Genomic DNA, 14,685 nt, shown 5'->3' on the forward strand with positions numbered 1-14,685 from the left:
GATTTCTCCCATTGACTGATTTAAAGCTCTTTAGCATGATGTCAGCCAATTGAAAATGGCTATCACTTTCTGGCATCACCATCAGCACCACCACACTCAGACATATAGTGAAAGTGCTTTACATAACATGATTACATTTGAGTCTCACCAAGACCCCCATTTTACTATGATGCCCATTTTAGAGATAAGAAAACGGAGATTCAGAAAAGTTGTGACTTGTCTTGATAGAGGAGTATGTAAAAATTCTCCTCTTATCACATTTGCCTATGTAACCAGATTATTCAGTTCTCCTGACCTAGCAATGATATATAACCATGGCTACAATTTTCTGGATTTTATTCATAAGAATGTGAGAGAAGGGCTTGAAGGCAGGAAGATAGGAGTTTGAGCTCTGCCTCTGACAGTACCTCAGCAAGTCACTATTCACAGCAGCCTGGATAACACTCCAATTCTATAAAATTAGAGAGACAATACCACCCTTCAATCTTGGAGGGCATTTCCTCATTTGGGACTTTCCTTACCCATTGAAACCAGAGATCCAGTCCTTGTAACTATTCATAATAATAATAGCCTATCCTCTCAAACAATCACAAAGAACCTTGATTTTGTCATAAGTTCTTCCCTGCTCTCCTCCTGACAGGTCCATTTCCAGGATTTTACTGAATTTTTTTATTCTGCAGTGTCCCAGTTTCCTCCATCTCAGAGGACAATAGATAGGCCCCCATCTTCCCTTTGAACATCTGGACTTTGTGTGTTGTTCAAGGTGCAGGGGCCTCTAGGCAGCTGAAGCCACTCAGAGCATGTGCTCAAAAGACATTCTGGAAGCAAGCTTACCTCTGGACTTCATCCCAATGAAGCGGTTCTCCACAATGTCAATTCTACCGACTCCATGTTTGCCCCTGTTGGGGAAGAAACAGGGGAGAAGAAGTCAGGGATTGGGTGGACAGGCTCCCTAATTTTCAGAAAGGAGCACAGGCCCCCAACCAGGTTTCTCAGCTCCATCAGTGCTTTGGGATGTTCTTGCCTCCCTTGGCCCCAGTGACCACAGGACCAGCTGGAATTTGTGGTGCCAGGCTGAATTATTCTGTCATAGGACATAAATGAATGAATGAAAACACATATATTAAGAGCTTATTATGTGCTTAATTTGTGATTTTCATAAAAAACATTACTGGGGAAAAAAGAAAAAGATTATTGGTACCCATTCCTGCCCTTTGCTCCTTCTCTTAGAAGTGTCGGTAGATAAAATGAAGCTACTGAATCATGAAGCTGGAAGAGAATCTTGAGTTTAATCTAAGCAAAATTCTTCCTTTTCCAGGTGAGGAAACTGAGAGACAAAGAGGGAAGGGAAATAATATCCTAGAATTACATAAGCACAGAATTGGAAGAGATCAGAAATCATCTAGTCCAACTCATAACTAAATTATATTGTCTTCTTCAACAATCCTTACAAGAGGTTCTTTGGAAGATCTGCACTGATAGAGAACTTTACCTCCTCATGTAGTATCCTATTTTATTTCGTATAGCTCTAATGGGTAAGAAGTTTGTAATTACCTGTAATTTTCATCCACTGAAAATAATAACATCAACTGACATTTACTTAGTAAAGTTTATAAAGCACTTTACAGACAGTAACTCTGAAATAGTTTCTTTACAACCCAGCTATGCCTTATGAGTCCATAAGGAAAAAGTCTTGTCAAAGACCACACAGAATTAGCAGCAAATGTGGGGCTAGGGTCCAGGTCAAATGACTCTTTTCACTAAACACAATATCTTACCAGGAAAAAGGAAATTAACCAACATGAGACCTAGCATGCCTTCCTTTCATCCTTCCACCAGCCTTTCCTCAGAAGACAATAATATGGGGACCCAAGAGACAAAGGTGCATTTCAGAACTTGGATGATATCACTCCTTAGGGCTGTTCTCTCTGGAATACTGGTTTCATAGTCATTTGATAGTTGCTTAAGATATATTTGTTGAGTTTATCCAATTGAACTGATTGACTGTCCAAGATTTTGTAATTGGTAGTTCATTTCCCCAGAAGACCCCAGGGTCTGTTATGCTAGCCAGGTGTGGTGATAAACTGAATGTACCCTGGCTTTGCATATAAATCACCCTTGGTCCTGGGGATATGCCTGGTACTTGATCTTGAGATAGAAAATACTCTAAAAGGTACATGAAGCCTAGGTTGATCTAAATTCTAGCCAAGTCTCATCTGCAAATGATCCTTTGTCCAGATTCCTTATTTAAATTGTATTTCCCTACCATCCATTCATATGAAGAGTTGGTCCGTTGGCTATATCAGAAGTTATGATGAATATGGGGCAAACTCCAATCTCTAGTTATCATTCCTGGGTTTCAGAACTGATTAAGGAGTATGGAAGGCAAGTTTGACTGCTTAAGACCATACAAAGACTAACTCACCTCTTGGTATAGCTTTCAAAAAAGTTAATACCAGCAAAATGTATGCATATTCTCCATTGGGTCAGAGGTCAAGAGCCCTAGTAATACAATACCAAGACAAGAGGTAATATTGGGGACTGTCATCAATACCTCTTTTGATTAGGAGCATTGTCAGGTGCCCCTCACCTTTCTACAAAGGTATTTCAAGAGAAGATATTTTGCTATCCTATGCAGGATAGTAGTGTTATAGAGAATGGAATTGTGTGGTGGTATAGAATGTGCAATTTAGCCTTTAGTTCTAGTCCTGGGTTTGTTGAGTATCATTTTGGGGAAAATCATTTTCTCTCTCTGTGCTTCAGTTTCCCCAGTAGTAAAATGAGGAGGTTGGGCTAGGTGATCTCTAAAGTCCCTTCCGATTAACATGGTGTCTATGAATGTATAATTCTAGGTATAGGAAGATTCATCTTCCTAAGTTCAAATATGACCTTAGACACTTAGTAGTTGTGTGACCCTGAGCAAATCACATAACCTGTTTGCCTCGGTTCCTTATCTGTAAAATGAGTTGGAGAAGAAAATGGCAAACCACTCTAGTATCTCTAGCATAAAAACTCCAATGGGGTATTGGAGAGTCAAACATGGCTGAACAACAACAAAATAGGGATCATAAATGCACAGATTGAGAACATAAGACCATTTAGTCCAAACCTCTCATTTTACAAATAAGGACCTGGAGATCCAGAAGGACTAATAATAACTTGCCCAAGTCACATGGCTAGAGCAATGATACAACCAGGATTTGAAACCAAGTGTTTTTGAAACTCAAAATCCTGCTCTCTTCCAAATGCACAAAAGCTCAATAGAGAAAGAAGAGAATCTCTGTCCTCCTCATGTCCTAACTCCAGGGCTTTGATGATGGAGCTGTCATCACTCACCTTTCTTTTAGTTTAAACTTTCCTTCATAAAAATTTCTCATTCGCTCATCAGGAGCCCAAAGAGATGGGATGTGTTTCCTGGGATCTCTTGAAAATGAGAAGGAAGAAAGACTCTGGAAAGAAGTGAGAGGTCAAAAATGGGAACTTACGCAATTTCATTCAGGTAGAGAAAGAGCTCCAAAGACGTACGGTGAGATGTGCCATCTTTGACATTGGTCACCTGTACAGGAACACCTGGGAGAGTAAAAGGTGCAGATGGTAAAGAACTAGGGCAGCCAAGAAGGAAGCTGAGAGAACAGGGAAAGGGGGCTGGCCATTCGACCTATCCACAATGTCCCTCTCCTGGTCATCAGCAACGCCTTAAATGGATGTGACAGATATGGACTCCAAATAACTTCTTAAAAAGCCATGTGCAGGTTGTGGCCGCTGGGGGAAAAGAGGGGCTGGAAAGCCCCTGGAATGAAAGAGAAAATGTAATAAAAACTCTCTGCCCCCCCTCCTATTCTTTTTTTCCCTTTTGCATTTAGGGGCTGTGAAATTGCAACCAGGCCCTGAACTAATTGAATTTCACGCTCCACCATTGTCTTACCACTGGAGCACCTTCTGTCCCACCAGTTAGTGGGGGGCTGGACCGCTGTGGAGGAGGTACAGCCCAGCACATACACACATACACACATACACACATACACACACACACACACACACACACACACACACACACACACACACACAGAGCCCCCTGCAACGTCTGTTGGACCAATGATCTGATCCCCCCCCTGCCCACACCCCACACAGGGTCCAAGTTATCAGCCTGATGGGCATGGAATGGCTCCCCCACTGGCCAATGGCAGGGCAGGACTGGCTGGAATGGCAGGGTCTCCCATGAATTAATTATAATGGCCTCTAAAAAGTGAGGGGAACTAGGAGGGAGGGAGGGAAAGAGGGAGGGAAGACAGGCAGTGGGGGTGGTAGCAGCAGAGGGATGGGGGTGTGGAGAGGGGCAGTGGAGGGGGGGTGTGGGTGGGTGGGTTAGGGGTTGACTTTGAATAGAAAAGGGGCATTTTCTCGAGCAGTGTGAAGTGAGCAATAAATGTATTAGGAGGCTAACAAGAGGGCTGTAGCTGTGACAAAGAAAAGCCGTTCAAAGTTGGAGCCTAATCTCCCTTCCATCTGCCCGTCTCATTACCATGTAGCGAGCTATCAGTTGCCAATCAGGCCTCAATAGCCTTCTTTGGAGTCTTTATTACTGAGGCGCCTGCTAGCGTGGCGACACTGAAGGGTCTGTCAGCATCGCCATTCTTAACCCCCATTTCCAGGGGTTTTATAACTCGGTTGTAAATTGCTATTAAATGTAAGTCTGGCCAATAATGAACCTTAAGCCCTCCTCACCACCACCCCCCTCCCTCCATCCCCTTTCTCTGCCTCTCCTTTTCTATTATCATCCTTAGCCTGGGCATTGGATAGGGTCCACCCGGGTGGAGAAGAGACATTGTTGGGGCTGCTGTTGGAAAAAGCAGCTTATCCTTTAAAATAGTTAATAATTAGATTAAAACTTCAAATAAATTAACTAGGGGATGAATGGGGAATAGTAGAGGGAGGGTCTTTTTTCCCTGTTTTTTTTTTCCAGACTGACGCTCCCAAAGTCATTAAAATGAATTGACTCTCTCTCTCTCTCTCTCTCTCTCTCTCTCTCTCTCTCTCTCTCCCCCTCTCTCTCTCTCTCTCTCTCTCCTTCCTCCCACACTTTGTCTCTCTGTCTCTGTCTCTCTGTCTCTCTGTCTCTCTGTCTCTCTCTCTCTCTCTGTCTGTGTCTCTGTGTCTCTGTGTCTCTGCTCTCTGGCATACACCCTAAGATGGACTGGCTAAATTATCAGACTTTTAGCTGAAACCTTTCCTGTCTTGGACTCAATCCTTTTTATTTCTTGGTTCTTTAGATTGCCCTACTTCTTAGTCTGGGTCTCTCCTAGCATGTCAGGTCATGGAGATGGTTATCTGGAATTAAAAAGTCCATTTTCAGCTAAGGATTTGGTCAATGGGTCTAGCAACCTATACTGGGTGCATAAGAGAGAAAATGAGAGAGAGAGAGAGAGAGAGAGAGAGAGAGAGAGAGAGAGAGAGAGAGAGAGCAAGCTTGGAGTAGAGAAGGGGGTGCTAGTCTTGGAGTTGGAGGACCTGGGCTCAAATTCCAGTTCTCCAGCTTTGTAGAACACTGTACAAGTCATTCTTTTCTCTGTGCCTCATTTTTCTCATTTTGTAAAGTGAGGATGCTGGAATAGATGACTTCTAACATTCCTTTTAACTCTAAATCTAGGAGTCTATGAACCAGGGGAGAATCAGACCCCAAAGCAACTGGTTGTGAGGCATAGAATGTCCAACCTGGAGTGAAGGAATAGGATTAAGTCCCATTTTTAGAGGCCTGAAGGAGAAAATTCAAGGTCTATCTCTTCCTGCTAACCTTCTCCTTGTCCCAGAACCAGAGCATAGAGCCACTATCAAATTTAGAACTAGAGGAAAAAGAATCATAGCTCCACACCAGCAAAGGTTTAATCCATTAGTGAGAGTGTTAACAATGGTCAAGTCTCCTTGGCTCTAGAATAGCCTATGATTAAAAGGTTAAACGCAGGTGAAGGGGATGAGGACCGGCTTAGTTGTCCAAATTCCCATGAACTCTGGAAGAAGACGTAAAAGAGGAGAAAGCTAGCATGGGAAAGGGACTATTACCCCAAAGAGGGATCCCTTCCACACTTCTCCTCATGGGATTATAAAATCATAGACTAAAAGTTGGAAAGTTCACTAGAGTTTATCTAGTCCAAACCTTCATTTCACAGATGAGGAAACTGAATCCTAGAGATGGATGAATGACATATCCAAAATTACACAAGTAGTGAAACAGCAGAACCAGGATTTCAAGCTACACCCTCTGACTCAAAATAATCATGAAAGCTAACATTTATAAAGTGCTTTAGGATTTGGAAATAACTTAAATATTATTAACACTATTTTCATTGTGTCTTGCTACTCCTTACTCTTGAGAGTCTAGGGAACAGACCAAGACCTGCCTTCATCATCTCTCTAGATTTTTCCACCTCTAATCCAAAACAGAGTTCTAAGAATAGACCCAGAGGCAGAAGAGACCATTAAGTTCAGCTAGACTAACCTCTTCATTTTTACAGATGAGGAAACTGAGGTTAAGGGATTTGTCCACAGTCATATAGCTAAGGTCAGAGAGAGGATTTGATTCTGGGTCTTTGGATCTTTGATCGAGTCTCTCTCATACTCAAAAATTTTCAAGGATTTTCTACTCTCCATTAAAGAAGGAATATGTTGGGACTCAGCATTCAAAGTCATTTATAATTTGACCTTAACCTACCCTCCTTTTCTCTTAATGAAGTAAGACCTACATTCTAGTCAAACTGTGCTATTTATGTGCCCTCAGATCTGCCACTAATATTCCTACCTCTGAGCCTTTGCTCAGTGAGGTCGATGATGTCTGTCTTTCCTCTATATTGAGTCCCCTTACCTTCAACAGGAAATTTGCATACCACTCAGTAATGCTTCTCTCTTCTGAACTCCTATAATATTTACTCTCTATACTATTCTTTGGGCCTTTAATCACACACTATGTATCATCAAGATTTCTTTTACATTTTTGTTCTATCTCATTTCAAGGAAAGGGATTGTGTCTCATGACTCTATGCCCCCTGGAACAAATGTGAGCCCACACACCAGTTATTTTTGTGATAATGTCTGCCCCTAGCAGCAATGAAGTCATTTGTGTTTCTGGGATTCGGTTTGCCTGTCAGGAATGAAGAAACATTCATTGATTGTCTAAAGAGGAAAGAGGGAACTGGCCTTTGCAAATTACACCATACTAATTAGTGAAGACTGGTTAGAGGTCTAGCAGTGAAGAGAGAGCTCAGTTGGTTTTGGCTCTGGGGAAATAGCTGAGGAAATTGCTTCCCTCCTTTATAACATATATGACTTCAAATGTCAAGTGAAGTGGACATGGAGAAAAACAATTATCTGTGAAAAACCTCACCTGGATGGTGACTTGCAGAAAGCCAAGGGAAGGAACTAGGCTTTGGCTCAGGGATGACAAAGGGGGAGAGAGCATATTTGAATGGATCAAGCCTGAGGGGTTTGTAGTTTCCAGTTTGGAGACATACCTTTCTTGAACTGAATCTCCAAGACATCAGGGCTGTTGGGAGCTTTTGTAGGGTCCTGGGTCTTTGTGTAGAGGCCAGGAGGTGCTTGGTTCTAAGGATGGAAGAGAAACAGAGCTGGTGGACAAAGGTCCCAGAGCTAGCTGGGACTTCCCAGGCTCAGAAAGTACCTGCTGCCCTTCCCTCCCTTCCCCCTTTTGTCCCTAGGTTATCCTCCAGGTTGGGGAGACCCTCAGTCAGAGCACAGACAGGGCTCCACTCTGCCCCTACATCCACTCTGGTTGGCAGTGACCAACAGGTCCATGGGCCACACCACCACTGTGCAGGGCATCATCACTCTTGAGGAACTGGGGAACAATGGGCTCAAGAAATCAGACAATTTTTCCCCTCAACTTGATCTCATCTTCTTCTTTGACGCCCCCACAGCTGGAGATGGAATAGCTGTGGAAGAATAAGTCAGGCAGGAAAAGAGTGTGACTTTGAAGGAGTGAGGCATGTACATACTTCCCAGGAGAATACATTCTCTCTCTCTCTCTCTCTCTCTCTCTCTCTCTCTCTCTCTCTCTCTCTCTCTCATCTCTCTCCCCCCTTAGTCTTTCCTTCTTTGTCTCTCCTCCTCTCTTTCTCCTCGCTCTCTCCCTCCTTTTTCATCTCTCCCTCCCCCCTCCATTTCGTCCTAGAATTGGGGTTTATTCTGCACTGACCGAAAAGCTAATGACTAAGCGTGACCCCAGCAGGTGCTCCAACAAGCTGTACTCTTCCGCAGTGTCCCTGAGGTTAATACTCACAGGGGGAAAAGGGAGGAACAAAAGAAAACCCATTTGAAAACACATCAACCTTTATGTATATTTTTTCCGGACTTGTAGAAAAGGGGCCTCTTGTCTCCCTTAAGCCCCGGCTGCAGCAGTGGCGGCAGCAGCGATGGTCTCTTACAAGCACACTTTTGTAATTAGCTCACACCTCGGGATGCCCCAGCTCCAAGGGATCGCCAGACTTGGAGCCAGGAGCAAAATCAGTGAAACTGAGGCCACTTGGCTAGTAAGGGTGGTAAAAGGTAGGGAGCACAGAGGGAAGGGGAAGACTGATTTTTTAACATTTCCCATCCTTTAGAAACAGGCTCTTTGCCTGTTTCTCAAGGTTCGGATCTTGTCCTTTAACTTTGGATTGCATTGCAATTTAGAGTAGGATCATACAGTTAAAGCTTTAAGGGGTGGAGCCTCAGAGAAGCATGGATATTCTAATCTAAAGTCAGTGAAAAATCCAGATTGTCCTCCTTACAGAATAATGGAAGGAAAAAAGCCTTGGAACAAGAGTCAGGATACTTGGGCTTCCATCTCAGTTCAGCTATTTGTCCTTAACCAAGCCAGTTCCCTTCCCTTGGTTTCAGTCTCCTTAGAGGTAACATAAGAATTCAGATCATAGAATCACAGATTTAGAGCTGGGAGAGATCATCTGCTCTAATTTCTTCATTTTACAAGGGAAAAAATAGAGACTCAGAAAAGTTACATGACTAAAGTCATACAAATGGCAGAGTCAAGATTTGAAATCAATTTCTTTGACTCCAAATCCATCATTCTTTCTGGAATTTCTAAAGTATCTTCTAGTTCTAATATCCTTTGAATCTCTGTTAAGTAATAAACACCCTCCCACCATAATGATTCTATTTTTTTTTGTTCTTGCAATGTTCTGATATTATTTAGGCATAGATCATTACCTCCTGATTACAGATGTGGAAATTCAGTGGTAAAAATGAAATGCCAAAAATCACTTAGTTTCGTGGAAAAGTCAAACTTGAATTTGGATCTCCTGATTTGCATTCCAGTGCTCTATCCATTCTACCACATAATTGTCCACAGGTTGCTCTTTCCATAAGCATTATAAAATTGAGGTGATTTGGATTCCACCACCAAAAGGCACCTGGACAGAGTGCTTTCTGTTAGCTGCTAATGTTTGGTTCCTTGAATTGTCCAAAGGAACCTTATTCCAATGTTCTTCAGGGCACTGAACTCTACAGAGTTGAACAAGGAAATAGGGAGATGCCAATAACCACTAATGGAGTCCCCCGCCCCAGACTCTCTTTCTCTTTCCCTGAATTCTAATGCTAGAACATGGTAAAGGAGAAAGAGGGATGGATTTAGAGTCAGAGGATAAATCATATTTACTGCCTACGTCTTTGACTTTCAGCCTCAGTTTCCTTATATGTAAAATAAGGGTGTTGGGCTACCTGACAGCCTTCCCAACTCTAAATCTACAATCATACAACCTTGCCTCTCTCTCTATTTCTGTTTTACTGAGGGTATATCTTAAGGCATTTACAAAGGAGAGAAGTCAAAAAAAAAAAAAAAAGATTTGGCTTTTGAAACATTCCCTCTTCCCCACCCCTCTCTGGTTTCCCAAATAGCAGATACACAGTCCTCAGTTGTATAGTGGGGGGGAGAATTTAGTGGTCATGGTGATGGGGGCCAGAGAGAGGCCATGAGAAAGAGAGGGGAGTTACATAATAAGAATGGTAGCATTTAGAGTAGATGTGGACCTTAGAGACCATGTTGCTCAATCCCTTTGATGCCCAGAGAAGCTAAATTACTTTCCAAAGTCATGTAGGTAGTAGAGAACAAAGCCTGGAGTCTATACCCAGAATTCCTCCCATCACAATTGGTCCAAGACAAGGTTATCTCTGTGGCATAGTCTGAAAATTGTAGCCCTTGTGTGCTCACTGGAAGCATTAAGCTTTCCCTATATAAATAATCTGGCAACACAAAATAATTCCTCTTGGATCAAAAAGAGAGGTACTGTCTAGCCCCTTCAATACTTACGTTCATGTGCAAAAAGCCATGTGAAGAAGCATCCCTCATCATGGTCCCTCTGTATTTGTATCCAAGGTATCTACCCACCTTGTCAGGTCCTAATCTCAGCCCTGGTAAGGACCAAGCATACAGCAAGTTGTTTTTTTGTGAGTCCACCTGCAAACTATCAGTGGAAGCGAGGGAGTAGATGAGAGTTCTGTTGACCCTTTCTTAGCCAGTTGGAGGGAGGGGTGTTGCCTAGGCCATTTCCTGTCCCCACACTCCTTCCTCTCAGGAAACAAGAACAGTGCCAGAGCAATAGCCCACCTTCCACAATAGTTGCAGAGGGCAGTCATCACCTTCCCCTTCCCACCTCCAAGATAGGGACTCTGAGTCTTAGCCACACAATTTCAACCTGAGCTGCCACATCCTTCCGTCCATCCTCCTCCTCCCCCCCTTTAACCAGCACATCCCAAAGACTATCCTGGGTACACACAAACAGTGTGACCCTGGGATTTCAATTTTGCATGCCCTGGCCTCCTTGATCAGGGCTGCAGACAAGAGGGAGGATACCAAGGATTAAAAACTCTTTACTAAACATTGGAAGTCGGCACCAGGGAGCTTCCAATTTCCTAACCTGAATCTGAAAACCCCTATTAAATAAAATAACTAAATAGGAATAAAATGCCATTTTCCTTGAGTTCTGTCATAGTTGTGCATGTGTCTGTGTGTGTGTGTGTGTTTTTGTGTGAGTGAGTGAGTGAGGATGTTTTGATCTCTTTTACTCTCTTTCTAAAAGCCCAGCTCAAATGACAAATAGTTTGTTGCAGGGTATCAATGCCATCTATTTATCCATCCCAGTAGGGGGGCAAGTCTTGCAATGTCATCTTTTGGGGGGGTTAAGGGAAGAAAGTGTGGAAAAAAAGAGAGAGGAGAGAGAGAGAAAAAGAAAGCACGAAACAGGCCGGGAGAAGAAGAAATTGGAAGCAAATGGCCCGTGAAGTAAACCATGATGTAGGGCTATGATCGATGTTGCAAATGGTTTATTCATCCATCAGATATTGTTGTGCCCGGGGACTGAATGAACTCTTTCAGTGTGTGCCATATGAAGTTAAGGCAAGTAAATTTCTATCTTTCTCCGCATTAGATGCCTCATTGCTCTTCAATCAGCCCTCACAGAGGCAGAAAATGGCTCAACCATCTGCCTTCAAATCCTCCTTTGGCAGATCTCAGGGCTTTTGGGGGGTGGGGGAAATAGAGAGCAGTTACCCCTAAGCTCCTTTTCCATAAGCCCAGCTTTGGTGGCCAGCTTAGCAAGGGATGCTGGGGTCCCCCAAAGAGAAGATGCTCTGGACCATGGGGCTCCCACCAATGCCTTTCTCCAGGCCACCACAAAGGGAGAATGCTGTTAGATGAGAACCTATGGAGGATCCACTTCCCTTCAAGACAGCCAGGGAACCATGATTTGTTAGAATATGGTCTCAGATACTATGGCCTCATCACAGAACACTGGGTCACTTCTCGGCCTGGCCCCTAAGTACTTCCATAATCACCCCCCTTGTTCCCCAGTACTAAGCTGGGGTACTGCCATGCAGGCATAGGCAACAGAACTCACATATATCCTGGTGGGGAAGAGGTAAGAAGGAGTCACAGATATGCTCTTGTCCTGATCACACCTAATGTCCTCCTGTTGCCCTCCCCAGGAAGTATCTTCCTGATACTTCTCAGTAAGAAATGCCATAGAGATGGAGTAGGGGAATACTGTTTTCCCCAGGATTCCCCAGATTGGATTTATTATCCTCTCCAAAGGAGAAAGCAGAGGCCTCTCATCCATACCTCCAAGAGAGAACTACAGAATGTTAGAACTGAGAGAGGTATTCCCCTATTTTACACATACGGAAACTGAGGCTGAGAGAATGGGGATTTGGGAGTTAGAGGACCTGGATCCAAATTCTAGCTGTTACTACCTGTGTGACCTTAGGTATATCATTTTACTCCCCTAAGTCTCAGTTTTCTCATCAATTAAAAGGAAGAGATTAAATTAAATCAACTCTGAAGTCCTTTCTTTCTTTCTAAATCCTTCTTTTCCTGAAGACAGATCCAAAGGGAAAGGAGGGATGAGAGAAGAAATGGCTCACAGTCAAGGGCTCAGATTTATCTGCCAATGTACCCCCTCATTTTTTCCCTCAGGAACAAATTCCTATCAGGACCTGCCTCCATGGATTATTACAAATGAGAAGAATTCTGCGATGCATTTTGCCTCCCCCCCCCCTTTCCCTTCTTCACCCTCTCCATTCACCCTTTGGCAGGCCTACACCCCTTTGGCCTCCCCGCCTTCCCCTTGACTGACTAAATAATTAGTGGTGGCCTGCCCAAGTGTCGTGGGGCCAACAGAGCATGAACTGGAAATACTCAGGCCAGCAGGCAGCAGTACCAGGCGGCCCGATTAGGCTCCAGGGAGCGTGGGCTCAGCACCGATGAGTGACACACCTTGATTCCAGAGTGGGAAGGAGGGATGTGAAGGGGGGTGGGGAGGGAGGTCAGGGCATCATCCAGGGCTGCTGGGGGAACTTCCCACAAAGCGGCCACAGGAAAAGAGCAATGGGAACACATGGAGAGGGTTCATAAGGGAATGTCTATGTGGAAGGTGAGGGGTCCCTCCCTTCAAGGCTTTATCTTAGCATCCTTCCTATAGCGTCATATAGAAGCTCTATACTGGGGCAGCTTATGGATTGTACTCCATGGGTCCTAAAAACATTTCTCTCCTTGAGGAACCCCATCCTAATGACCTAGCCCTTTTCGAAGTTCTCCTGGGCATACCTGGTGATGCTGGGGATAGAAGACCAGGTCTGCATCTGGAAGCTCTCATTTAATATCTGGCCTCAGATGCTTCCCAGCAGTGTGACCCTGAGCAAGTAATTTAACCTCTGTTTTCCTCAGTTTTCTTAATTACAAAATGATAATAATAATAATCACACCTATCTCCTAGGGTTGTGAGGATTAATTCTCTTTCCCTCCTGCCAAGACTCGCAGGTCTGTCCCATTCTTAGGACAAGGAGTGGGACAGAGGTCACCAAGCAGGCCAGATGCTACTTGGGAAAGAACTGTACTCTACCTTGAAGGCCAAGTGAACTTAGTCTAATTGATACCCATGCCAGCCCTGGGTCAAGCTCCCCATGGCCTTTTGGGGGAAGCACCACCACAAACTAGCTAGGTAGAACAACTGAGAGAGTGCCAAACATGGAGTCGGGAAGACTCACCTTTCTGAGTTCAAATCTGGTCTCAGACACTAATTAAGTGTGTGACCCTGGGCAAGTCACTTAGACCTGTTGATCTCAGTTTCTTCATGTAAAATGAGCTGGAGAAGGAAATGATAGTCCACTCCAATATCTCTGACAAGAAAACCCAAAAGGGGTCATAGAGAGTTGGATTTGACTGAATTGAATGAGCAAGGAAAAAACTACAAACCACCTTCAAAGTCTCAAATCCAAGACTCTGGGCCTATGCCCCATTGGCCTTTTTTAGATTTTCAGTCCTGGTGACCTTCCTGGCAGCTGTCCCCAGAAACTTCTTTCAACAAACCCTCTCCCTAAAAGCCTGAGGTATCATGTAGAGCAGGGGAATACAGACACCCTTGGCCAGAAGGTGCCAGAGGAGGGTCTGAGGACAAAGGAAGTTTCTATTCCCATGATAAATCTATCTCCTTCCCACCCTAACTCCTGCACACACCCGCCCCCAACATTGGGGCAGGGAGAATAGGGGTGGGGGTGGGGAGAGGGCAGACAAAAAGAGAAACACCCCGGGGAGAGAAATCCTTAGCTTCAAACAGGGCTGAGTGAGCAGAGAGATCCCAGGCTGAGAGCTCGGAAGAGAGGGCAGTGGGCCATCCACTTGGTGTTGGAAGAAGACTCAGATAAATGAGCCCAAGGCACTACCCCCCAACACCTCCCCCGCTGGCCCCTCATACAATCACTCCAGACCTGCCCTGAAAGCTGGTGGGCCCAGGACTCCCCCGCTCCCCACAAGTGTCTCATCTGTCTAATTGCCTCTTTATTGTCTCACGATGACATTTTCTCCTTCTGTGTTGCCCTGAAATAATTCCTTCCCCTATTCATCCCGGCAGCAATTAGAAAAAAAGAGAGAGAGAAGGAGACCTTCAAACCCATCCCAGAGAGGGGGGAGGTGAGGAGGGGCGAGGAACACAGGCAGGGCCTGGCCCCAGCCCCATACCCGGCCCCCTGTGAAATTTCAAATTAGGCTACAAATACATCACAGCATCGGCCTGAAGAGCGGCCCCTGAAGACGGACAGCGCAAAGGAAATGATAAATTACCTTGGGGTTCTCCAGAATTCCGGCCTCGTAGCTGCAGGAGAAGGAGACAAAACCAAAGAGAAGACAGTCAC

The 14,685-nt window shown here is 44.4% G+C and overlaps 1 protein-coding gene across 1 annotated transcript in view; it reads right to left on the reverse strand.

The window, feature by feature from the left end:
* The window catches only part of ASS1 (argininosuccinate synthase 1), an 83,800-nt gene that overhangs the window by 28,714 nt on the left and 40,401 nt on the right, over positions 1–14,685 (reverse strand). Inside the window, exons 8-11 of the mRNA XM_074210920.1 lie at positions 14,615–14,645; positions 7,503–7,593; positions 3,486–3,570; positions 835–899 (exon numbers count right to left, since the gene is read on the reverse strand). Of these exons, the coding sequence (XP_074067021.1) occupies positions 835–899; positions 3,486–3,570; positions 7,503–7,593; positions 14,615–14,645 (272 nt within the window). The remainder of the gene's footprint in view (positions 1–834; positions 900–3,485; positions 3,571–7,502; positions 7,594–14,614; positions 14,646–14,685) is intronic.

Source organism: Macrotis lagotis, chromosome 1 (genome assembly GCF_037893015.1).
Source record: "Macrotis lagotis isolate mMagLag1 chromosome 1, bilby.v1.9.chrom.fasta, whole genome shotgun sequence".
Classification (NCBI taxonomy): domain Eukaryota; kingdom Metazoa; phylum Chordata; class Mammalia; order Peramelemorphia; family Peramelidae; genus Macrotis; species Macrotis lagotis.